This window comes from Microtus oregoni, unplaced genomic scaffold, assembly GCF_018167655.1.
Source record: "Microtus oregoni isolate MIOR12 unplaced genomic scaffold, Mior012 000011F_ref0000422, whole genome shotgun sequence".
Taxonomy (NCBI): Eukaryota; Metazoa; Chordata; class Mammalia; order Rodentia; family Cricetidae; genus Microtus; species Microtus oregoni.
Genome location: NW_024543070.1, coordinates 27947303 through 27973580, shown reverse-complemented (window position 1 = coordinate 27973580; position 26278 = coordinate 27947303). Strand labels below are relative to the sequence as shown.

Here is a 26278-nt window from a genome sequence, read left to right as displayed (position 1 = left end):
AGATGTTTTTCCTTTGTTCTTGGAAAACACCTAAAGTATCCATATCATTCCATGTACAGGAAAAGAAAACAGTCATGGCAGTCATCTTTCCCTTCATGGTATAGGTTTTTAATTGTTCTCTGCTGGCTGTCAATATAATGTGAAATTTTCATTCCCCCATTTAAGATGGAAAAAGTTTGTGGCTGAAAATGTTAACATTTGCATTTTTATTTGTTGATTTATTTAAAGGACAGCCTCTCCTACAGCAATCCATCACTTGGTGACACCCCAGATATGAATAATGTATTGTAGACTTGCGGTTACAATGTGTAATAAGTGCTTGAGACAGTAAAAGAATGTTAACTATGTTGCAGATGTAATATTTATCAACTCATAAAGTTTATTGCTTTTGAGGTTCAATAATACTGACCATAGGACATTAATATCACTTATCTTGATTTTAGCTGGGCAAGTTTGTATGTAGAAATATTCATCTGTCTCATGCTAACAAAATAAACATGTAATTTACAGCACAAGCGGAAAGCATTATAGCCGTCCCTGCTGAAACCAGGGCGCTTCTTTCTCTCTCTCCGTTTTACAGTGACTCCAGTGCTAGTTGCAAACCCCTAAGCTCTCAGGGATGGCAAGGACAGTGGTTATCTTGGTCCAAGAGGCTCTGGTCTTAAACAAAATGATACTGTTCACTTCTGCTTAGTAAGAGCAAGTGATCCTGCACGGACCAGGCCACCTGGAGGGACTTTGTTCCTTCTCATTGTGAGCTTCTTGTGGATATGTGAGCCACCTTAGCTCTGTAGAAAAACTGGGGATGTTCTCTGTTGCTCTGAAACTGAATCATTTGATTCTCTTTTATCCATCATGAAGCCAGAGATGGGCGGTTTACCCTTTACTTCTCAAACAAATCATTAGGAACACAAATATTACTTTTTACATGCCACAAATATGTCCTTGCGCACCTTCCCAAACTGGGTACATCCACTGCCAACAATAAAAGAAAAGTTTCTAAGCACAAAAGCCAAAGAAGTTATATTTCTTAGCCAACAGCTGTAATTGTGTGCATGCCAGTAAGGGCAGAATTATGTGTTTCCTCACTGTAAATAACCTTTCTGATTATACTTGATGTATGCCAATTTAATCACAAAGTATACTTCCATTAAGCAGATACTTGCAGTAATGTAGCTTTGGATTTCAAGTCTTTTATCTTAAACCATACTAGGAAATAAGGTGTTATACAGCTGTATGTCCTTTCATGTCATATGGTGCATTTCCTACTAAAATGAGGGAAGTACCTTCTGTGCTCCTTCAGAGCAGCAGAAATGTCACTTTTTGAAATACTGATGGAGTGTCTATTTCTCAGTTCTGTGACAACACACTGATGATAAACAGAGACTAACTCCAGACCCATGGCTGCAGGATTAATCCATGGTCTCTGAAGTGCAAGGTCACTGAGCCTCTTCTCTGCTCCTCCATGACTCATTAAATATCAGGGCACTTGCTCTTGCATATCTGCTTTCTTGTGACATACAAAGAGAGCAAAGCAATCCCTATACATCATGCACAGCAAGAAAATTTGTACACATAGAGTTAGATTTATCTGTTTCTAAAAAGTACTGTTTGTCTTTATATCTTTTGACTTATTTTATTTGTTTTCAGGAAGATTTTGAGTTTTTATTTATTAATATTTTTACATTCTTACTGCAGTTTCCCCTCCCTCCTCTTCTCCTACCACCCCCAACACCTCCGTTTTGCTCTCCCATCCACTCCTCCTCCTTTTCTATTTAGAAAATGGCAGACCTCCCAAGGATATCAGCAAAATATGGCATATCAAGTTATAGTAAGACTAAACACCTCCACTTGTATTAAGGGTGGGCAAGGCAACCCAATAGGAGGAATAGGGTCCCAAAAGTCAGCTAAAGAGTCAGAGACAGCCCCTGCTCCTGCTGTTAGCAGTTCCACAAGAAGACTAAACTACAACTGTCACACATATGCAGAGTGCCTAGGTCAGTCCCATGCAGGCTCACTGGTTGTCAGTTCAGTCTCTAAGCCCCTATGAGCCCAGGTTAGTTGACTCTGTGAGTTTTCTTATGGTGTCTTTGACCCATCTGGATCCTACAATCCTCTTCCCTCTCTTCAGCAACATTCCCCAAGCTCCATATGTTTGACTGTGTCTTTTTATCTGTTTCCATCAGTTGCTGGATGAAACCTCTCTGATGACTTGACTTTTGGACTAGGCATCCATCTATGAGTATAGCAGAATATCATTAGGCATCATTACATTGACTTTTTTTGCCAGTCATGTTTGGTTCTATCCTAGGTCTCTGACCAATCCAGACTCTTAGTCTTGGTGAGCCAGGTGGTATCAGGGGTGGGCACTCTCATGGCATGGGTCTGAGGCTGGACCAGTCATTGGTTGGCCACACCCACAATCTCTGCCCCACCCTTACCCCCAGCATATCCCGTAATCAGTACAGACTGTAGGTCTAAGGCTGTGTGACTGAGTTGATGTCTCATTCCTCCACTAGAAGTCTTGTCTGGCCACAGTAAATGACCAGTTCAGGCTATGTGTCCCCTATTTCTAGGAGTCTTAATTGGGGTCACCCTTGTAGATTCCTGGCAGGTTCCCTTGTACCAGGTTTCTACCTCATCCTGCAATGCCCCCCTTTTTCAGCCATCTCTTTCAGTACTCTTACCCTCTATACCCTCCACATGATTCCTCATGTTTCCATCCCCACCCACTGTTAGTCCATCCAAGAAATCTATTATTTCCCCTTCCCAGAGAAATCTAAGTGTCATTCCACCCCCATTGGACCCTCCCTTGTTACCTAGCCCTTTTGGGTCTGTGGATTGTAGCATGGTTGGTTATCCTATACTTTACAGCTAATACCCACTTGTGAGTGATTACATACCATGTTTGTCTTTCTTGATCTGGGTTGCCTCACTCAGGATGATTTTTTTCTTTCATCAACTTGACTACAAATTTCATGATGTCATTGTTTTTACAATGTAATACTCTATTGTATAAATGTACCACATTTCCTTTACCCATTCTTTAGTTGACAGACATATATGTTGTTTCCAGATTCTGGCTATTATGAATAATGCTGCTATGAACATAGTTGAGCAAGTGTCCTTGTAGTATGATTGAGCATCGTTTGGGTCTTGAGGTGGATCAATTCCCAATTTCCTGAGCAACTGCCTTATTGATTTCCTTAATGGATACAAGATATCACTCCCACCAGTAATGAAGGAGTATTCCCCTGTTCCACATCCTCTGCAATGTGAGCTGTTTCTCGTGGTTTTGATCTTAGCCATTCTGACAGGTATAAGGTGAAATCTCAGAGTAGTTTGATTTGTATTTCCATGATGGCTAAGGATGTTGAATGCTTAAGTGTTTCTCAGCCATTTGAGATTCTTCTGTTGAGAATTCTCTGTTTAGATCTGTACCCCATTTTTAGTTGGATTATTTGGGGTTTTTTGATGTCTAGTATGAGTTCTTTATATATTTTGGATATTAGCCCTCTTTCAGATATGGGGTGAGTGAAGAACTTTGCCCATTCTGTAAGCTGCCATTCTGTCCTGTTGTCCAAAGCTACAGAGAAACCTGTAACCCCCCCCAAAAAAAAGGTGTGCAACACCACTATTTAGCTCCCTTGCAGCTTTTAATATTCTTTCTTTGTCCTATATGTTTAGTGCTTTATTATTTGGTGGGGGATTTGCGGGGCCTTTGATCTGGGACTCTGTTCTTTCTTCTTTTCCTGTTATTCTTAGGTTGGTCTTTTCATAATGTCCCAGGTTTCCTGGATGTTTTGTGTCAGGAACTTTTTAGATTTAACATTTTCTTTGGCTGCTGTATCAATTTCTTGTATCTTCTACGCCTGAGATTATCTCTTCCATCTCTTGTATTCTGTTGGTGATGCTAATGTCTGTAGTTCCTGTTTGCTTACCTATACTTTCCATCTCCAGGAATCCCTCAGTTTGTGTTTTTTTTTTAATTGCTTCTATTTCTATTTTCCAGTTTTGAATGGTTTTATTAATTTTCTTCAACTGTTTGTGTTTTTCTGGATTTCTTTAAGGGATTTGTCATTTCCTCTTTAAGGTCCTCTAGCGTCTTCATAAGACTTGGTTTAAGGTCATTTTCTTGTGTTCCACTGTGTTGGACTAGCCAGGACTTGCTGTAGTAGGATAACTGGACTCTGGTCATGCCATATTGACCTGGGTATTGTTAATTGTGTTCTTATGGTGGCCTCTCGGTTTGGAGTTATTATCAGTTTAAGGGCCTTACCAACAAGTTGTGTGGAGTAACCAATAGTCTTGTACTATTTTTATGTGGGGGGGGGGGGCGGCTCCTGTGGGACTCTTTTGGCCAGTGGCTCAATAAGATGTAACCCTTTCTTGGCACTAGGGGGTTTACTTGGTGACATAAGATGTCTAGTTAGGGTGCTGTCTCCATGTTATATGGTAAATCCATCTAAATTCCTTTAATATATATGTAAAATGAAAGTTCTACCAGTCCCATGTAGCTTTTCAAAAGGCTTTATTTTTATTGAAGTGGTTCTCAACTTGTGGGTTATAACCCCCTTGAGGGTCGCATATCAGATATCCTTCATATCAGATCCTTACATTATAATTCATAACAGTAGTAAAATTACAGTTTTGAAGTAACAGCAAAAGAATTTTATGGTTGAGGTCACCACAGCATCAGGAACTGTATTAAAGGATCACAGCATTGGGAAGGTTGAGAACCACTGTTTTAGTGTTAGTTGTCCCACCCCATTCTTTTTCTTTACCCTGCCCTCCTATCCTCCTAATCTGGGCTTCTCTTTGTAACGCTATATTCTATGTCCCCTTCCTTGGGTTTTCTCATCCACCTTGTCATGATAAACCAGCCTGCCTCCATATTAGGCTTAAAAGCCATCTTATAGTAAAGACAAACTAGGTTCATTCCTGTTTATGGTTGACCCTCTGTTTCTTAAGGATTGGGCCATGCCCCACCTGTAACCTTAACTACAAATGGTTCTGTACTGCCTGTTCCAGGAACGGCAACCATACTTTTGTTTCAAAAGGTTGTTATGACTACCTTGTTATGATCACCTTGTTATATTCTGCTTCTGTAACCCTACTTATTTTCCCACAAAATCCCCCATTTTGAAACCCCCTTGCCCTGAGCTTTAAAATCCCTAATCTTCCCCATGTCCCTTGCCAATCTCTTGAACCCTGCCTTTAGGGAGACAGCTACATACTACACAATTTTTTTAAAAGCTCGCTTTAATTAATTTGGCCATGATGATTTGGGTCAGTGGTCTTTCTCCTTGAATCTTTGGGATTAACTGTCCCTTATTATAGATACCTAACTTCTATTTTTATTCAAAATTAAGTACACATATCAAAAACTTAGAAGCTACCATCCTTATATAAAAGCAAATGTGATATTTATTTTTAGGTCTGGGTTACCTCAGGATAATTGTCTCTTGCTCCATTCATTTACCTTCAGATTTCATTTTTCATAGTAGTTGAATAAAATGCTATTGTGTAAATGTATCTGATTTTCATTATGCAGTCATCAGCAAATGGACAGCTCCTGTTTTGATTGGATTATGGTATGCTGATGCAATAATTCGCACTTGTAAATCCCATTAGTACCTCAGTCTTGTGGTCCGTACATGGGATGTGAGCACTCAGATGGCCTGAGGCAGGAGGGTTTTAAGTTTGAGCCCAGATAGAGATACATAGCAAGAACAATAAGTTGCTACTTTTCTCATTATTTTGAGCAAATACCTGACAAGAATCAACTTAAGGAGGGAGGGAGTGGGTTATTTTTGCTCAGTGTCATTGCAGCTGGAACATGAAGCTACTTGTATGCATTGCAGCAGTCAGGAGACAGATATGTACATGCTCATTTGAAGATGTTTTCCCTCTTATTCATTCAGCGACCCAGCCCATGTTGCTGACAGACATATTCAGGAACTTCTACCTCAATTACATTTCCCTAGAAATACCCTTATAAACATACTCAGAGGTGTGCCTCAGTGATTCCCTAGGTGTTTCTTTATGCAATAAAGTTGACAAGAGAAATTAGCCATCACAAACTCCATTTCAAAAATAAAATGTTGTGATCACCCATATCTCTTTGTATACTTGCTTTATAGAATAAGGTAATAAAATGAAGCTAATTGGCTGATTATCAATACTAAAGGAACCTCATTAGGACATTGTTATCATGGGAATAATGCCCAGCTTATATCGTCCCAGCTTATATTTACTAGTGACAGGACATGCTACAAAGTCCAGACTGCACAGTGAAGACAAGATCTTAAGTATTTTATTCCTCACAGTTTTATGCTGTCCAAATGTTCCGTAACAATCATACGTTGCCAATGTGTTTTGTAAATTTTTGTTTGTGTCCTTACTTATTTGTTGCCATGCCTTCACTTTGTGGTACAGGCTGGCCTCAGATTTGCAGTCTCCTATATCAGCCTCTCAAGTGCTTAGATTTCAAGTGAGCATTTCCACGTACAGCTTTAAAAAAATATTTAAAATGAAGGCAGAAAGTGCACATTTGTAGGATATAAACACACTTCAGAATTTTACACTCTGTAATCCCAAACGGTTGCAGAGTTACTAAGGGTACCTTGGCCCGTGTCACATAAGCATTCCATCTCTTTGTTAATCCAGAAACAGTGAGGTTATGCTTTCTGTGGTGTGTCAACTCAACTCTGAAAACTGTAATTAGTGGCATCGTTTCAATATTGCAGCCCTTGCTATCATTTCACAGTTTTTAATCTCATGAAAGAAATGCAGTTTGGAATTCTTCATCTATTTGAGATCACCAGATTCTCTTAACTTCAACATTTAAGAAACTTTTTTTGAGTACCTTTAACTGTTCTAGAAACTTTAATTCCTTTGTAGAAAATCGCTTTATATATGTTACATAAAGTAATCCTCAGAATCATGAAAACATAAACCTTCAAGAGGCAATTATAAGACACCTAAGAGCCCTGTAACACCTGGGTTTATAGGCCTGGGCTTCAATGCTAGTGTTGCAGTTTTGAAAAATAATTTTATGTAATCTATAAAATGGGAATAATAACAGCTCCCTTATAGGCATGTCAAGATGATTAAGCAAGACAGTATATATAAAGTACTTCACACTGTTCTGTTCCATGCTAAATGCTCTACACAGAGTAACTACCATTATAGAACTTCCCAAGGCCCATAAGCCTGAGAACATGATGTGATTCCAAGATTTAACCTAGCACAACATTAGCACACAATATGTTTAGGCTCAACTCTGAGGTGAGCATTTGAATTGTTTTGTTTTGTTGTCATTTGGCTTTGGGTTGATTTTCCTAAGAGGGTCTTCCTGTGTATCCCAGATTGGCTTAGGACTTCTGATCTTCTTGCCTTAACTTCTAAAGTGCCAGAATTTCAGGAAAATACCTATACCCAAAATATGATATGTTTATATGTTGGCCTTGCAACAGAAGTATAAAGATAGCTATGTTAGACACATCCAATATGCTAAAATCCATTTTAGCTTTCTTCTGTGATGTGGGGAACAAGAATTTTCAGGAACAATGTGTGTTAATGATACTGGCCTTCCCATCAAATGCCATGAATAGTACCACTGCAAAGATGGTTTAAAGACAATCTTGAATGACCTGCCTTAGCAGGATTTTTCAGGTATTATAGGGAGATTTCGGCATTAGTAAAAGTACTTCCCATACAAGGAGGAGAACATGAGAACCCACCTACAGCCAATAAGCTATATCAAGCAAGGTAGAAGGCTAGTGTAAAGACCCAAGATTGTGTTCTGACTCCACATGTGTGCCATGGCACTTGCACATGTCATACATAAAGAAAAAGATTTTGTTAATTTTTAATTATTTATGTTACATACCAATCACAGTTTCTCCTCCCTCCTTTCCTCATGTTCCCTCCCCCACCTCCTTTCTATCCCCTCATCAACTTTTCAGAAAGGGTAAAGCCTCCCATGAAAGTCAACAAAGCATGGCATATCAAGTTGAGACAAGACCAAGCTCCTCCCCCTACATCAAAGCTGGATGAGGCATCCCAGCATGGGGAATAGGTTCCCAAAACCCAGAAACTGGCTATACTAAGTGATTCCTTATTCCAAGAAGAAACTCATTTGGACTGCTCCAGCCCCCAAGAAGTTAAACAACTACAGTAGTCACTGCCAAGTGTCCCATTGCCTCAGTGGCCAGCCAAGGGTTAGTTAGCAAAGCTGAACACTTGCCCTGTTAGAAACTCCAGTGTCATTGGGCATTGACTCATTGGACATAGGCCAACTCCCTCAGCATCCTTACAATGAGGGCAAGCAACTGCCATGGCAACAATGCTGAATCCACCCAAGTTTGCCCTGCAATAATTAGGTAAAGTCTCTTCCTCAATGCATAATCTTGAGGCTAGCTACTCTTGTGAAATCTGTTTCACCCTCGCCTATATTTGGAAGCATCCAGAAGAGTCCTACAGCTCTAGAAATGTAGCTGCCTCTGGTCTCAACCCCTGCCAACACCTATACTTACCCTGAAGTATCAGGCAGCATTCCTTCCTCTGTGGTGGCTTTGGAACTAGATGTTAGTGCAAAAAGCTTTGGTATCACTTTAGCTTGCCCCAAGAGCAGGGAAAGGATGTATTTATGTCCTTCAACTATATGATTATAATCTACAATGCCACATGTATCAATCCTATCACAGCTTTCCTCATGTAGCTGAGAGATAATCCCAACAAGCTGTGTAGCTCCAGAACCATAGATAACAGTCAAGGTGCCAGCACCAAGTTTATTTCAACCACAGTACCTAGTGAAGATCTTCTCCCACATTCCTCACCACAAAAGGTATGGATATAAGCACTATAAGCCCAAATATTAACTCTGTATTTTCTAAATGATCTAAGATATATCTTCTCTAGAGCTCACAGATTGTAGATCACGACTACCAGCACTATAAACCCCAGTACTAACTGCATTTGATATACTGACTTAGTTTGCATTTCTATTGCTGTGAAGAGACACCATGACCATGGCAACTCTCATAAAGGAAAACATTTAATTAGTGCAGGCTTACAGTTCAGAGATTTAGTCTATTATTATGGCAGGAAGCATGGCAGCATGCAGGCAGACATGGTGCTGGAGAAGGAGCTGAGAGTTCTGCATCTTGATTTGCAGGCAGCAGAAGCAAACTGCCACACTAGGCCTGGCTTGAGCATATAAAACCTCAAAGCCCGCCTCTATGGTGACACATTTCTTCCAACAAGGCCACACCTAATAATGCCACTCCCTATAGGCCAAGCATTCAATCACATGATTCTATAAGGGCCATTCCTATTCAAACCACCACATTCCACTCCCTAACCCCCATAGGCTCATAGCCATAAAATAATGCAGAAATGCATTCAGTCCAGCTTCAAAAGTCCCCATAGTCAGTAACAGTTTCAAACTTGTTTAGAAGCCCAAAGTTCAAAGTCTCTTCTAAGATTCGTGCAATTTTAACTTTAATCACCTATAAAATCAAAATTAAAAAATCAGGTCATCTACTTCCAGCATATAATTAAACAGGATCTATATTACTATTCCAAAATGAAGGAAAGGGAGAATAGTGAGGAAAGACTGGACCAAAGCAAGACCGAAAACCAGCTGTGTAAAGTCCAAAGTCTGCATCTCTATGTCTGATGTCAAAGTGCTCTCCAACCCCTTGTTGGCTGCAACACACTTCTTTCTCTTGGGCTGGTTCCACTCTCTCATAAGCAGCTTTCCTTGGCAGGTATCCGTGACTGGCGTCAACTAAATTTTGCTGTCTACAGGCAATCCAGGCTTCACCTTCACAGCTTCACACAGTGGCCTCTAGGCCTCCATACAGGGACACCACTGACATTTGTCTGTCTTCAGGGGTTTCCTTAATCTATTTATCCCCTTGAACACTTAGCCCTATACCACTTCTGGTGTCCTTTTTCTCACAATCTGTACATTTTGTATTTTTCCCAGCTCCGCTTGATATTTGTCATTATAAGATCTTCATAAAATTGAACACTAACAACCATACAACGGAGTCTATACTGGGCTCTTTGGAGGTTTTCTCTGCCAACAGAATTAATTCTAAATTTTTCACTTTAGCCTCAGGTACACATCCCCAGCAAGGGCAAAAAGCAAACTCATTCTTTGCCAAAATGTCACAAAGACAGTCTCTAGGCCACATGCTAACATTCTCCTCTGAATCCTCTTGAACCTCTTTGGAGAGATAGGGGACACTGGCATTGCTGTAATGCTCAGAGATGAACCTCATAGCCTGGGCTGTAGTTTTCCTTCCTTGCTCCTCTTGAGAGCTTTCCCAGAACTGACCTTCTCCACTGTGTGCTGTACCACAGCAGACCCCATCCATTCCTTCTCCACTGTGTGCCGTACCACAGCAGACCCCATCCACTCCTTCTCCACTGTGTGCTGTACCACAGCAGACCCCATCCATTCCTTCTCCACTGTGTACCACAGCAGACCCCGTCCACTCCTTCTCCACTGTGTGCTGTACCACAGCAGACCCCATCCATTCCTTCTCCACTGTGTGCCGTACCACAGCAGACCCCATCCATTCCTTCTACACTGTGTGCCGTACCACAGCAGACCCCATCCACTCCTTCTCCACTGTGTGCTGTACCACAGCAGACCCCATCCACTCCTTCTCCACTGTGTGCTGTACCACAGCAGACCCCATCCACTCCTTCTCCACTGTGTGCTGTACCACAGCAGACCCCATCCACTCCTTCTCCACTGTGTGCCGTACCACAGTAGACCCCATCTGTTCCTTCTCCACTGTGTGCCGTACCACAGCAGACCCCATCCACTCCTTCTCCACTGTGTGCTGTACCACAGCAGACCCCATCCATTCCTCCTCCACTGTGTACCACAGCAGACCCCGTCCACTCCTTCTCCACTGTGTGCTGTACCACAGCAGACCCCATCCATTCCTTCTCCACTGTGTGCCATACTACAGCAGACCCCATCCATTCCTTCTACACTAGTATACAAGTATCTTGGTGAACAGCAACTGAGATACACACTGTAGGCTATAAGGTGTTGACTTTGACTCAGACAAGATTTCATGGCAGGATTGTAACATGCCATCATTACTTTAGTGCTATTATTTGTATCAATATGAACATTTTAATTTCACAGCCTGCAGATTTCATGGACTTATGTGTTCTCTCTGCTCCTGTTTATACATACAGAGAAAATACTGGGTTCACATTTCTTTTAGATTAAAAGAAAGTACAGGTGATCCATTTGAAGTACCCAGACAACTTCAGATCTAAAAAGAGAAATTGTTTGAGAACAAAAATAATTCTTTTCAACTAATCTAGGTGAGTCGGGCTCTAAGGATCACAAGAGGGAGGAAGCTCTTCCCATTGTGAGTGCTGTCTGTCTCTGCACTGTGGTCATGAACTCTTAAGGGAAACATAGACTCCTAAAGTATTGGAAGATCAAAAACCTCATACTGTGGCCAAGATAATTTTTTACCTAAACAATGCTGATGTGAGAGAAAATTTTAATCTATCTTCTTGCAGCTGTAAGAGTTGTAAGAAGAAAGAAACGTAGTAGAGAAAGCTGTGTAGGTAAGTAATGTCTGGATAGTTCTATAACAGGCATGTTAGAGAAAAGCCAGACATTACTGATATTGGATATTTTGTTTAAGTGAATTTTTTTAAAAAAAAAAATGAAACAAAGCCTGTGTGATGGTTTGAAAGAAAATAGCCCCCAAAGGGAGTGGCACTATTAGGAGGAAGTGTTTCTCCATGGAGGCAGGCTCTGAGGTCTCATATATGCTCAAGACACCACCCAGTGTCTCAGACCACTTCCTGATGCTTGTAAGATGTAAGACACTCAGCTACTTCTTCATCACCGTATCTACCTGCATGCCTCCATGTCCCATCATGTTGCCACAATATTCCCCAATGATGATAATGGACTAAATCTCTGAATTGTAAGCTAGCCTCCCCAATTAAATATTTTCCTTTATAAGAGTTGCTATGGTCATGGTGTCTCTTCACAGCAGTAGAAACCTTAACAAAGACTGTCTGTGTGTAAAGTTTTTTCCTGCCAGAGGTTTAAGAACAAAGGTAGCACAGAATTAGAAGTGTACCAAGAGCTCTAACTTTTGAACACTACTAATAAGTATATTTAGCTAGCCTTTACAGAAATTAAAAACATTCTGTAGTCTGTAATGAACTTCAGATCGACTTTCTTGCCACTATCTTCAGACTTAACCTACTGAGAAAAAATGAGTACTATGACATGAAGAACCAGAATTCACCTCCTCACAGGCCGCCCATGGTAGTTGTAGATGAACATGAAGTAGGAAGGGTTCACTCTAAAATAAAATGAGCATGCTCTTACAGGTGGCTTGACAGCAATCACCGTAAGTGCTTGTGTTGAGTTGGAGCAATTAGAACAGAATTGTAGGGTTTTGAAGGAGCATATAAATTATCAATAACCGTAATCTCACTATCTATACTATATGTGTTAATAAATAGTTTAATGTTTAGTATGCTTCATTATAGACTGCTTTTGCTTTTGCTTTATGCACTTATGTTTTCTCTAAAGTCTTTCCCCAGGCACTGCAGTTTGTGCTTCTAATATCAGCATTCAAGAGACTCAGGCTGGAGCATTACTATGAATTTGAGGCTAGACTGAGCTGCAAAGTAAAGTCTAAGAGTAGATGAGAATCTTCTCACTCTATGCTCATGTTTCCTTTTTTGTGCTGGTGAATGAACTCACAGCCTTATTTATGCTAAACAAATGTGCTACCACTAACCTGTACTGCCAGCCCTAGATAGATAGGTTTGTTTGTTTGATTAGTTGAGTTCTGGTTTTCTACCCTCTGAATAAGGAAGACACAGCCAAGCATTGGTGTAGGGCAGGTTGTTGTTAGCCAGTATATTCTTCTCTCATAAGGAATAACATGATGTGTCCAGTTATAAGCATTAGAAGCTTAATCTGAAATTGAGATCACTTATACAATTATATATAGTATGGTATAAGAATGACTTCTAACTCTGTGTTTAAGATGAGAAAGTTGTGAATTAAAGTTATTACAAGCAATTAGAAGCATCTTGTTTGTTTTTGAGAAAGGGCCTCTTGTGGGCCAGACTGGTCTTGAGTTCACTATATAGGTGAGAATACCTTGATCTCCTGCTGCTACTGCCTGTCTCCCAAAACATGGGATTTCAGGATTGCGACACTGCATCTAGCTTCATGTGGTACCATAGATGGAACCAAGTCTTTTTTCATACTAGACAAGCACTCTACCATCAGGGCTACATCCACAGTCCTTAGAGTGAACTTCTCTATTTAAACAAAGGAAAGGAAAGACAAAGTGATTGTGTAGAATAGACTCCTCCTGGCAGGTAGTGCACCACGGTGCTTCCTGTGTGCCCATCACAGTTGCCAGTGCAGTTCTGCTTTGTCCTTTTGCAGAAGCTAAAGTAGGGTTGAAAGATTGACTGTGCCATGCTTCTCTTCCCCCAGGCCTCTCGAAAGACATCAAAATAATGTTGAATTTTCAGCATGGTACATCCACTTACTCATTGTTCTCTTTTCTCCCATTTATCACTGATTTTGACGCAAACAAGGGTTGTCCAGTTCAGTTACTATGCTGACCCAGTCCTGGCTCTAATGAGCCAGAAGTCCTTGGCCTTCCATCTATCTTCATCAGAGTCAATTTTTTCTTATTGACAGCTCTTATGTTTCAATAATGGATTCATTGGGCTTTTTCTTATCATTCAATTTTTCGAATGCTTTCAACCTTTAACAGGTAGGGAATCTTTCTGGGTTGCTTTTTTTTGTTGTTGTTTTTCTTTTAGACTGCTAAAAGGTGTTCCCACAGGCCTGAGGTCTGACAGTAATCCCCAGAGAGCTGGTTTCTCCCCTATCTGAATCTGCTTTAGCTTGTCCTTGGCTAGCAACAGTCAAGCAGTCTGTTTGGCTACAGGTACTTTCCCCTTTCCTCTCGTCCCTTTCTGCCAAGTTCTTCTCGTTTTCCTAACTCAATAAAACCTCATGGTGGGAGATTAACAGTAAATCTGATGCCATTTTATTCACTATTTTTCTTTTTTCTCCCCTTCTTTTGCATTTCTCCCTTTCTCTTTTCCTCTTCTTCCTTTCCGTCTTTTCTTTCTTCCTTCACCTAGGTAACTATGCATGTGTGTTTAACCTCCCTATGGCACATGCACACTGAAATACTATTGTCAGTGCAACAAATTGTCAATTAGAATGATGAGTACTATCAGTAAACTCAAAGAAAATCTTTCCTGGTGTTCCGAGTCAAGCTTATTTGCAAGGGGAGTATTGTCTCATGACTAGTGGTCTGCACCCATACCTCCGTAGATGTATTGCCATAGTGCTCCCTCTTACACTTAGTATGGGAGTCGTGGTGCTGCCTCCAGCATATACCCTGTGTCTTACTAGGGTTACTATTGCTGTGATGGAACACCATAACCAAAGCAACTTGGGAAGGGAAGGGTTTATTTGACCTATACTTCCACATCACTATTCATCATCGAAGTAAATCAGGACAGGAACTCAAACAAGGCAGGAACCTGAAGGCAGGAGCTGATGCAGAGGCCCTTGAGGGGTTCTACAATGGTCTTGGCCTTCCACAATGACTAATAAAGAAAATGCCCTACAGTCTTGCTGACAGCCTAATCTTTTTTTTTCTCTAAACAAGTTTTTTAATGAATTTATTTATTTATTTTGCATCCTGGCCACAGTTTCCCCTTCCTCCTCTCCTCCCAGTTGTTTTCTCCCATCCTCTTCCACTCTCCCACCTCAATCCATTCTTTATCCTCTGTTTCTGATCAGGAAAGGGCAGGTCCCGTCCCCATGAGTATCAGCAAAACATGGCATATATGTTGCAGTAAGACTAAGTACCTCCCCATGTATTAAGGCTGGGCAGGGTGACCCAGTATGAGGAGTAGGGTCCCACAGGCCAGTAAAAGAGTTGGAGATAGCCCCTGCTCCCACTGTTAGGTGTCCCACAAGAGGACCAAGCTACACAACTGTAGCATAAATGCAAAGTGCCTAGATCAGTCCCATGCAGGCTCCATGGTTGTCAGTTCAGTCTCGTGAGCCCCTGTGAGCTGAGGTTGGTTAATTCTGTGAGTTTTCTTGTGATGTCCTTGATCCCTCTGGCTCCAACACCCTTTTTCCCCTGCCCCTTCCCCTGTAGGATTCCTTGAACTTCACCTAATGTTTGACTGTGGGTCTGCATCTGTTTCCATCAGTTGCTGGGTGGTATCTCTCTGATGACAGTTGGGCTAGGCACCAATCTGATCACAGGAGAAGGCCAGATCATATTACGCATCTGCTATTGCAAGGATTGTAAGCTGAGGTCTTCCTGGGAGAGTTCCTTGTGCCAGGCTTTTTTACCTGACCTGGAAATGTCCCCCCCTTCCCAGTAGTCTCTTTCAGTACTCTCTCCCTCTGTGTCCCAACAACCTGATTGTTCATGTTCCATTGACCACCCTCCCTCCCTCTACTCACCAAATCTCTTCTATTTCCCCTTCCCGGGAAGACCTGATAGTCCCCCTCACCACAGTGTCCTTCCTGTTATCTAGTTTTCTGGGGCCATGGATTGTAGCATGGTTATTCTTTGTTTTACAGCTAATATCCACTTATAAGTGAGTTTGTTGGCGTAGGAGTTCCTTCTGTATTTGTGTTGCTTTCATTGGTTAAATAAAGAAGCTGCCTTGGCCTTTTGATAGGGCAGAAACTTAAGTAGGTGGGGAAGAAAGAACTGGATGCTGGGAAGAACAGAGTCAGAGAGCTGCCCACCATGAAGCTGCCAGGTCAGACATGCTGAATCTTTCCCCATAAGCCACGACCTCGTGGTGACATACAGATTATTAGAAATGGGTTGACTCAAGATGTGAGAGTTAGCCAAGAAGAGGCGAGAACTAATGGGCCAGGCAATGTTTAAATGAATACAGTTTCTGTGTAATTATTTCGGATGTAAGCTATCCAGGCGGCAGGACACTGCCTGCCTTCTTACTACAGTATGTACCATTTTGTCCCTCAGTCTGGGTTACCTCACTCAGGATGATTTTTTTTCTAGTTCTATCCATTTGCTCTCACATTTCCTGGAGTCCTTGAATGCTTATCTATGTGTGCCCTAAATGTACTTCAGTGCATGTTAATGAACAGGATAATCTCTTACCACTTTGATCTAGCAAGGTTTATGAGGCAAGAGTCTCTTCTCTTGATTTGGTTTCTGCACTGTGTTCTTCTGTAGTTTGCTCTGCCTTTGGAAGTCTGGCACATAATGTTCTTCAGCTTCAAGTTTCAGTTTCAGCAGTACTTACCTTTCAGTACAATGAAATAAATACCTGTACATTTCAATTGTTCTGTAGCTTTTCCAACTGTTCTAAATTGTGTCTTAATTCATGATTAGCAGGAAATTATAATTCTATAGAAATGAAAGTATTTTATATTGAATGGTCATTTTATAAGTTCCCAAAGCAATTAAGATGCTAAAAAGCTAGATATATTACATTCTCTAGTGCTTTAAAGTAGTCATAAATGACAGAGACAATGTGCTTTAAAAATCCACGTGCAGTGCCTTCTGTGACACAGTGAAAAGAATCAATTCAATTTTTATGGTTCCACAGCTTATTAGACTTGCTCAGATCTCTGAGATCAAGTGCTTTGTGTAGGGAGTGATGATACTTTATTTTTCCCTTCTATATTCATTCTCATCTGTATTTATTCCCTCCTCTCTTCTCAGTTGTGATACAGAATCACTGTACCACTAAGCAGCACCCCAATACCTCAATTTACAGTGAGATTTTTTTTTTACAAGAACTCAGAAATACACAGGTGGGCATCTTGTGAATCTTGGTGGAAGTTAGCCAAAGGTTTTGTTATTTTTAGAAGGTTCTTTCTGTTAGTGTGATGTGAACTAGTAAAGATGTAAGTCTTTCAAAGAAATGATAGTGCTCCAGGGTTAGTCTCTCAAAACTCTGGGGGCCAGATATATTTCAGATTATTCTTAAAATGCATGTTTTATATCCCTCTGAGTCAGATTTTGTGGACACACAGACTTGGGTAAAGGATCAATGTTGTTACTGAACAGTGAAAAAAATTGAGTGCTCGGTACTTTTAAGATTTCAAAACTGAAGATTAGAGCTAATTTAATCACTCTTAGACATTTTATTTATTGTGTCTATTCGCAGTCCAAGAATCCCATAAAAATCTCTGCTTTCCTCTACCTGTTTCTTTGTGTTCTTGTAGAGAAGTTTCAATAGGTTGTCGGGGTTACAGAAGGAGCCTGTGAAGGCATTTGTGTCCAATACAGTAAATACTTACAGTTCACAGAAGAAAACTCAACTGTTCTTAGTTATTGTCATCAGATGAGCAAATGTGTAAGGATGTTGATTTAAGAGGCTTCTTTACTTCATATCCAGTCTCTCAGCCAGCTTTGGACACAGATTGGGGTGGCTATCACCAGCTTCCTCTGTGACCTTTCAGAAATTTTCTGTGGGTGCTTTAGGGCATGTGTATAGATGCATGAACTGTAGACATGCCTCATTTGTTTGACTTGCTCTGTAATGTTCTAGCATAGTCAACAACCATGATGCAACTGGACAGTCAAGCAGTGAATGGATACTTAAGTTATTTTCACTCTTGTGATTAGATAAAATGCTCATTGATTATTCTTATTCATATTGCTTATGTATATGAGAGGATATCCATAGGTAGTCCTAGAGATGGGATTATAGGGCAGATGATCTCACTGGATTCCAAAGACATTACCAAATTGTTTCAAGAGTGTATGTCCACCTGAAATATTTGAATGTGTCTATTTTGTCATTTCTTTAAAAAGCAGGTAATAGATACTTTATTCATGAACAAGGACATGAAACTGAATTTTTAGCTTTAACTATGTCATAGAGTTTTCATTTTTGGTGGTGGATAAATGCATAAAAGTATATTTGACAATGAAAGTGTAACATCCAATGACAAGCTCCATGGTTTTAGAATGGCTATTATAACTATATAGAAGTTGGTTGAGATGAAAATACTTTGAGTCTGGTTAATTGCATGATGTTTTTCATTTGTAAGTTCTTTAGAATGGAGTTTTAATAATAAAAAAGGTAACCTAATACAATATCTTATAATTATCATTATCATTTATTTTATTTATTCACTTATGCATTCTTCAGTTAGAAACGGGGTTATATAACCCGAACTGCCCTTCATCTTCTTACATAGCCAGTGATGACCTTGAACTTGTGATCCTCCTGTCTCCATTTCCAGAGTGCTGGGATTAGAGATGTGTCTGCTGTAACTGTTTATGTAGCAGTGGCAATCAATCAAAGTCAGCGCTTCATTTCCAGAGTGCTGGGATTAGAGGTGTGTCTGATGTAACTGGTTATGTAGCAGTGGCAATCAATGTCAGCGCCTCATGCATCCCCACACAAGCACTATGCCAACTGAGCTTTATCTCCAGACTTGGAATTTTATTTTCTATAAAGAATGGCTTTTTTTGCCCATTTTTGCACCAAGTTGTTAATATTTTTCATTTTTCCTTGCAAGTATTTTTCCTTTGAAGGAAAGTAGTCCATTTTGTGATATCTATTATTATAAATAATTATTTGTAATATCTTGCGTCATTTCCCAGTTTTTCTTTTTACTTAGGTATTTATCAGGATTTTTCTATTCAGAAAATTCTCCCATACAAATGATTAGTCAGTATCTTGAATAGGTATACCTATGTTTTGTCTCTGGTCCTTTCTCTCTGCTTATTCATGAAGTAATTTGTTATAATAGCTTTTAATGTCTCTATTAACTGGAGTTGTTTGGGGTGTTTCATTTTGTTTTTCAGATCCTATAACTATCCTTTCTTTGAATTTCTCCTTCTTTTTTTTCTTTTTTTTTTATTGAAAAAAAAAATTTCTGCCTCCTCCCAGCCTCCCATTTCCCTCCCCCTCCTCTTACTTCTCTCCCCCTCCCCCCACTCTTCTCCCCCTCCCTCTCCAGTCTGAAGAGCAGTCAGGGTTCCCTGCCCTGTGGAAAGTCCAAAGTCCTCCCCCCTCCATCCTAGTCTAGGAAGGTGACCATCCAAACTGGCTAGGCTCCCACAAAGCCAGAACATGAAGTAGGATCAAAACCCAGTGCCATTTTCCTTGGCTTCTCAGCAGCCCTCACTGTCCGCCATATTCAGAGAGTCCAGTTTTATCCCCAGAACCTGGAAACAACCTAGATGCCCTTCAATGGAAGAATGGATGAAGAAAGTGTGGAATATATACACATTAGAGTACTACTCAGCAGTAAAAAACAATGACTTCTCAAATTTTGCATGCAAATGGATAGAAATAGAAAACACTATCCTGAGTGAGGTAACCCAGACCCAAAAAGATGAACATGGGATGTACTCACTCATAATTGGTTTCTAGCCATAAATAAATGTCATTGAGTCTATAATTTGAAATCCTAAAGAAGCTAAGTAAGAAGGTGAACCCAAAGAAAAACATATAGCTATCCTCCTGGTTATGGGAAGTAGACAAGATTGCCGGGCAAAAAATTGGGATCTTGGGGGTGGGGTGGGAGGGGAGTAAGGGGAGATGGGGAGAGAAAAGTGAGAAGGGGAGGATGGGGGGAACTTGGGGAAACGGGATGATTGGGATAAAGGAAGGTTGGATAGGGGAGCAGGGAAGCACATATCTTAATTAAGGGAGCCATCTTAGGGTTGGCAAGAGACTTGGACCTAGAAGGGCTTCCAGGTGCCCAGGGCGATGTCCCCAGTTAGTTCCTGGGGCAGCTGAGGATAGGGAACCTGAAATAACCCTATCCTATAGCCATACTGATGAATATCTTGCATATCACCATAGAACCTTCATCTGGCGATAGATGGAGATAGAAACAGACCCACACTGGAGCACCGAACTGAGCTCCCAATATCCCAATGAGGAGCAGAAGGAGGGAGAACATGAGCAAAGAAGTCAGGACCACAAGGGGTGCGCCCACCCACGGAGACAGTGGGGCTGATCTATTGGGAGCTCACCAAGGCCGCCAGCTGGACTGTGACTGAATTTCTCCTTCTTCATAAAAACAATTAAACAACATAATAGCAAATAAAGAAATAGCTGTACTATGGAGCAATAACTAGAGGCCAGGCATTGCACTAAGCACTGTCGGTGTATATAGAATCTTAAGCACTAGACTGTTAGCACTGGCTTTTGATACAGGGAATAGGAGTGACATTTGAATGGAGAAATTGGATACTGAAAGGGCTTTTCTTTATATAATTTTATATATTTGAATTTTTGTAATGTAAACATACTTTTTATATTATTATTTGAGAATTTCATATATGAGTACACTGTATTTATATCATATTCACCCCTTCCTTTTCTTCTTATTTCTCTAACTCCTACCATGTCCCTTATATGCCCCTCTCAAATTCATGTCCTCTTCTTCTATATTTATTATTGTTAAACACACACATACACAGCAACCTACTGATTCTGGTAGTGATGCCCATCTGTATATGGATTTACGGATAACTATATGGGCATGAGAAAGCTGTCAAGGGGCTTTTCATGAGGGGAGAAAACCCAGATTCTACCTAAGTAGGACTGCCTGTGGCTCTTCAAGTAGGAGTGGGGACTTGTGAAGCTTCCCCATCCTTGCTAGCACATCAACCGTTATGGCTTCATGTGGGCCTTGTGCAGACAAGCATATTGCTGCTAGTTCAGGGGTACAATATTTCTGTCAGATCCAGAATGTAGGAAAGATAAGTAAAACGTAAAATCTTCTCTATCGTGGAGTTAAATGAAACAAATAAATTTCCATCTTTAAATAAATTAATGAAGATACCATCTAGCAAAAATCTCTCCCCCAGTCAGTGTTTTCTAAGACAAAAGTATGTGCACAAGGTCGATTCCACTCTCAAAAGTTACATTTGCTTAACAGATGTGTCTTTTTCAGTTAGCCGACCATGCATGAGAACATAAGGCTAACCTCTGACCACTCAGAATAAGGCACAGAACCCCTTTGTTAGGAATAAATACCCAGCAGGACTTATGTTGAATGTGCTTCCTGTGGGGTTTAGAGCAGCTTTGCACCAAAATTTCTCAGGGTTGTGTGAATATTTTCTGGGACCTTTTATCTTCCAGCAGCTGCATAACACCATGAGAGCTAGTCCTCAGGGAGGAGGCTACCAGGCCAGTGCTACCTTGGTTTCTCCAAGTCCTGTGACAAAAGTATGTAATGTCTTCAGCAATAGGGTCCTATCCTCAAGCAGCCAAGAGCAATGGCAATATTGTTTTGGGGGTCCTTTAGAACCCCTAACCAACAACTAGAAAAGCCCTTGCCTGGCAGTGTGATTTCTGTTGGATAGTTTATGGCCCCTGGAGAGATCATTATCCCTCTGTGAATTGTAACTCCAACCCAACTAAAGTTCTCTCTCTCTCTCTCTCTCTCTCTCTCTCTCTCTCTCTCTCTCTCTCTCTGTGTGTGTGTGTGTGTGTTAGAAAGCTTGTAAAGTAATAGTTTCCCTATGGCTTTTTCAAATGTTTTAATGTTATTTGTGGCTTCCCACCTCTTTACCCTCCTGAGTCCTGTTATCCACCCACCTAGAGCTCTTTCTTCCTCCCTCCTCCAGTGGTCCCCATCTACTTTCCTATCTTCCACACTTACTCCAAGTTGTGTATTCATAACTTGGCTAAGTGTTTGTCTTTCTAGGTCTGGGTTATCTTACTCGGTGTAATATTTTGTAGCTCTATTTATTTACCTGAAATTTTCATTATTTCATTTTTCTTTAGAACTGAATAGTATTCCATTGTGTATGTGTACCACAGTTTTATTATCCATTCATTGATTTATGGACCTTTAGACTGTTTCCATTCTCTAGCTATTTTGACTATAGAAACAATAAGCATGACGGTCTTTTTTTAGGTTTCTATTGTTAAAAGAGACAGCATGACCATGGCAACTCTTATTTTGTGTGTCTGTGTGTTGGTTTTTTTTGTTTGTTTGTTTGTTTGTTTGTTTCAGGGTTTTGTTTGTTTGTTTGGGGTTTTTTGTATGTTTGTTTGTTTTGGCTTTTGAGACAGGATTTCTCTGTGTAGCTCTGAAGCCTGTCCTGGAACTTGCTCTGTAGACTAGGCTGGCCTTGAACTCACACAGGTCCGCCTGCCTCTGCCTCTGTACTGGGATTAAAGGCGTGTGCCACCACTAGCCACATGGCAACTCTTGTAAAGGAAAATATTTCATTGGGGCTGGCTTACAGTTCAGAGGCTTAGTCCATTATCATCCTGTTGGGACATGGCAGCATTCAGACAGACATGGTGCTGGAGAAGAAGCTGAGTCCTACATCTTGATCCTCAAGCAGCAGAAAGAAAAACTGTCACATTGGCCAGACTTGAGCTTATAAGTCCTCAAAGCCCACATCCACAGTAACACACTTCATCCAACAAGACCATACCCACTCCAACAAGGCCACACCACTAATAGTACCATTCCCTATGGGCCAAACATTCATGCACACGAGTCTATGGAAGCCATTCCTATACAAACGACCACAATGGCTGGGTGTCCAAGCTAGTATCTCTGTTGTAGAACGTAGTCCTTTGGGCCAAAGAGTCGTATAGTTGAGTCATATGGTAGATCTATTTTTTAACTTTTTAAGAATTTATTACACTGATATCCATATTGGCTACCCCAGTTTGCAGTTCCCCTGACTGTGAAGAAGAGATCCCTACATCCTCATCACATTGCTACCCTTTATCTCTTTATCTTATTATAATTTTTATAAATGTAAACATATCCTTTCTTTACCTTTGAAACAGAATCTCTCTATGTAGCCATGTGATAGCCCTGAGTGACTTGAGACTCACTCTATAGAGACTAGACTGGCATGAAATACTTTTGCCTCTGCCTCGCAAGTGCTGGGATTAGAGGACTGAGCCATTATGTTCTGACTCGTTTAATTGTTTGAACAATTAAAATGTTTAAGAAAATAGAACAATGTAATTTGACACATTGTTTACAAAGTGCTTGTCATTAAGGATACGATGGCAAGACAAATCCATTTGGTTCTTGTCCTCACCGTTTCCAATCAGATGAGGAAACATGTCAGACAGACTCGTACAAATTAGATTCTATAAGTTATGGCCAATGCTGTGAAAGAAAAGAGCAAAGAATTATGAACTAAAAATCAGCTTTGTGATCTGACATTAGATTGTGGAGTTAAGGATGGCTTTTCTGAAGGTTCTAGTTCATCTCTAGCAGGATGAGTAATAGTTATCTAAGAGAAGAATGGGAGCATAATTAAAATCCAATTGTTTGTCTTACACTATTCTTCTTACACTATGTGCGTCCTTTTCTTTTAAAAAGAATGTGGGAAGAGATTGAGAGAGCAATGGTATTCCTGAAACTAAAGATGGATTGTAAGAGTGAAGGGAGAAGGAGAAGCCCAGCTAGTTTAGCCCCAAAATAACCACACAGAAATTGTATTAATTAAATCACTGCTTGGCCCATTAGCTCTAGCCTCTTATTGGCTAACTCTCACATCTTGATTTAACACATTTCTATTAATCTGTATATCGCCACGTGACAGTGGCTTACCGGGACAGATTCAGCATGTCTCACTCTGGCAGCAGTTCCATGGCATCTCCCTGACTCTGCCCTTCTTTCTCCCAGCATTCAGTTCTGTCTTCCCTGCCTACCTAAGTTCTGCTCTATCAACAGGCCCAAAGCAGTTTCTTTATTAACCAATGAAAGCAACACAAAGACAGAAGGACCTCCTATACCAGGTCTTGGTTCAAATCACTTGACTCATCTTTCTGGATCTCAGTTTCCTTACCCATAAATAGGAAAATTAGTACAAATATATCAAAGACCCCTTTGCTCAGTGGATAAACATTATAAGTACTTCTCTTAGAGATCAAATCTGTCCCATACAAGAAGTACTTTATCACTTCCAAGTCATGAAGAACATGTAGAATTCTTCAGCTTCTCTGTCATGCAACAGAAAAACTTGCACACCGTGGTGACGGAGCCCCTGCCTGCTGCAGGCTAGTTTGACATAAGCAATATCATCCCTGTTCTCAAGACTGTTCTTCCTCTTCTACAGTCTCTCTTCCTAAGTTAAAAAGGGCTGGTGGGGTCAGTAGAAGAGTAAACCTTACAGACAGTAACAGGGGCCTTGTTCTCAAACCCCTCCTTGGGAATTTTTCCCTTAAGTTTCCCCATGGTGGGATCTGTGGTCAAACCCTTGCCCTGGGTACCTCTGAGGGCCTTTTGGTTTCTCATGTTCTAATTGGTCCTGTTTTGTCTGGGCTGTCTTACAGGTATGAGGCATCTCTGCTGGATTTGGTTCAGTCTCTCAGCCCAAATTCTGCTCCCAAATCTCATCACCATCCCTCCAGAGCAGCAGGAGTGTGGAGTGCTTTCCGACCTAGCCCTCAGAAATCTATCTGGAAGAAAGTGGGGACGCGCAGGAGCCCTGAAGACCTGGAGGAGAATCAGATTCTGGAAGACATATTTTTCATATGACTCTGAAGAACATGCTGCAGAATTTCCATAGGAAATATTTGGGTTCCTTTACATGCTGATGTAGGATGTTAAATTACTTAACTGCAAAGCAGCCAAGTCTCTCCTTTCACAGGGACCTATCCTACTGGCATCCTCTTAAGTGTTGAATACAGAAATCATCCTAACAAATCAGGGTGTATTTTGTCCAACTAATCAAGAAACAGGCTACAGGAGGTGGGCTTAGGGATAGAATCTTTTCTATGGCAAACAGAGATTAGAAATTTAGGATATTTTCTGCATACCCGACACGGTGAATATCTAGTATCATTTTAAGAGGGTTTTCAATTTACTGCTACAAAATGTTGGCTCTGTCCTTACATTAGGAAAGTATCCACTTCAGAAGGGTTCTTCCTTCATTCTTTCTCTCCTCACTGAGAGTGACTGTTCATTCTGATATTGGAGTTAGTAACCCTAGTATCACCACTACTTGGGACCCAGTACATGTGAGTCATAATGGTCATCAACATGACCATTGCTGCCCCTTACACTAAAAAGCTCAATGGTTAGAGGGAAGTTTCCAACCAGACTGTGGTATTAAACCTTATGTGGGAATGGCTGCCTGGGGAAATCTACCTGTGTCCAGACAACCATCCCTCCAGTGTCTCATGAGGATGTTTCTTGTTGACTCCAATTCTGGGTATCCGTGTGTTCTTCCTCCATAGGTGTGTCAGAGGAAGACGGCACTACAGAAAGAGTGGTACCTAGTGGCTGTAGTTGGCAGTTTTCCTCTGCCCCTGCTTCACTCCCTAAGGGTGACTGCCCCAGGGTGCACCAAGTCTAGGAAAGCTCAGCTGAGCATCCTTATTTGCCTAGATCTAAATCTTTCCTCTCCAGTCCAAGCTCAGTCCTGTTGAGTCTACCCAGTTTCCTTTCCCTTCGAGACTCTCAATTCCATACTCTTCATCTGAGGCAAATACAAGGGCAAGACTAATTACTATAGTCGTTCCCTCTGGAAGTTGACAGTTCACTGCAGATTCAAATTTTCAAAATCACCCTGAGAGTAACTAAAATAAACTTGTTCTATTTCAAAATACCTTTAGGATACGTCTTTGGAGTGGCAGAAATGGCAGTTAGGTTTCCAGAACCATCTTCTCTCTTTCCTGTGTGTCACAACTTACCTATTTTCTTAGACTTGCTATAACCATAGTCACTTGTTCTGGGCATTGGTGTTCATGCTACTCCAAAGTATGTGTCTCCAGAAGAATGAGAAATGGAATATGATCTCTTTAAGAAGCTTGTTTGCCTAAAAGTTAAAGGTTTTGGGGGGATGCCATACCAGTGAATGGAATTTAATTGCTTCTGTGCCTTAACAACATGGGAAGTTTGTAAAAGGAAAAAAAATCAATTAACAGTTTCTATACCCTGCCAGCTTTTTTTTTTTTTTGGTATTGGTACGAGGGTGGTAGTTTATATATATATAAACTAGTGTCTTTGTTATTAATTGAATGATATATGTTAACATTTTAATCTCTATTAAATTTACTTCGAGATGTATATGTTGTTGCAAAGTATTTGGGCATGAGCTAATTGCAGCCTGTCCCATGGAAGAATGGGAAGAAAATAGGAGCCATGTGACCTCTCCTGATAAAGTTCCCTTCAGTGACTGGCTCCTAGGTGTTTCCTCAAAGCAAGGCTGCACACACACTGTGAATGCCACAGCTAAGGTATTGCCCACCTTGCAAA

At 40.8% G+C, this 26278-nt stretch overlaps 1 protein-coding gene across 3 annotated transcripts in view; it reads left to right on the top strand.

Moving 5' to 3' along the window:
- LOC121453471 (protein hinderin-like) overlaps nucleotides 1-25995 on the top strand; it is a 248738-nt gene extending 222743 nt beyond the window's left edge. For all 3 annotated transcript variants that reach the window (XM_041660275.1, XM_041660274.1, XM_041660276.1), the window contains one exon: nucleotides 24352-25995. In XM_041660275.1, the coding sequence (XP_041516209.1) occupies nucleotides 24352-24556 (205 nt within the window). In that variant the 3' untranslated portion in view covers nucleotides 24557-25995. The remainder of the gene's footprint in view (nucleotides 1-24351) is intronic.
- Nucleotides 25996-26278: the final 283 nt, after the last annotated feature.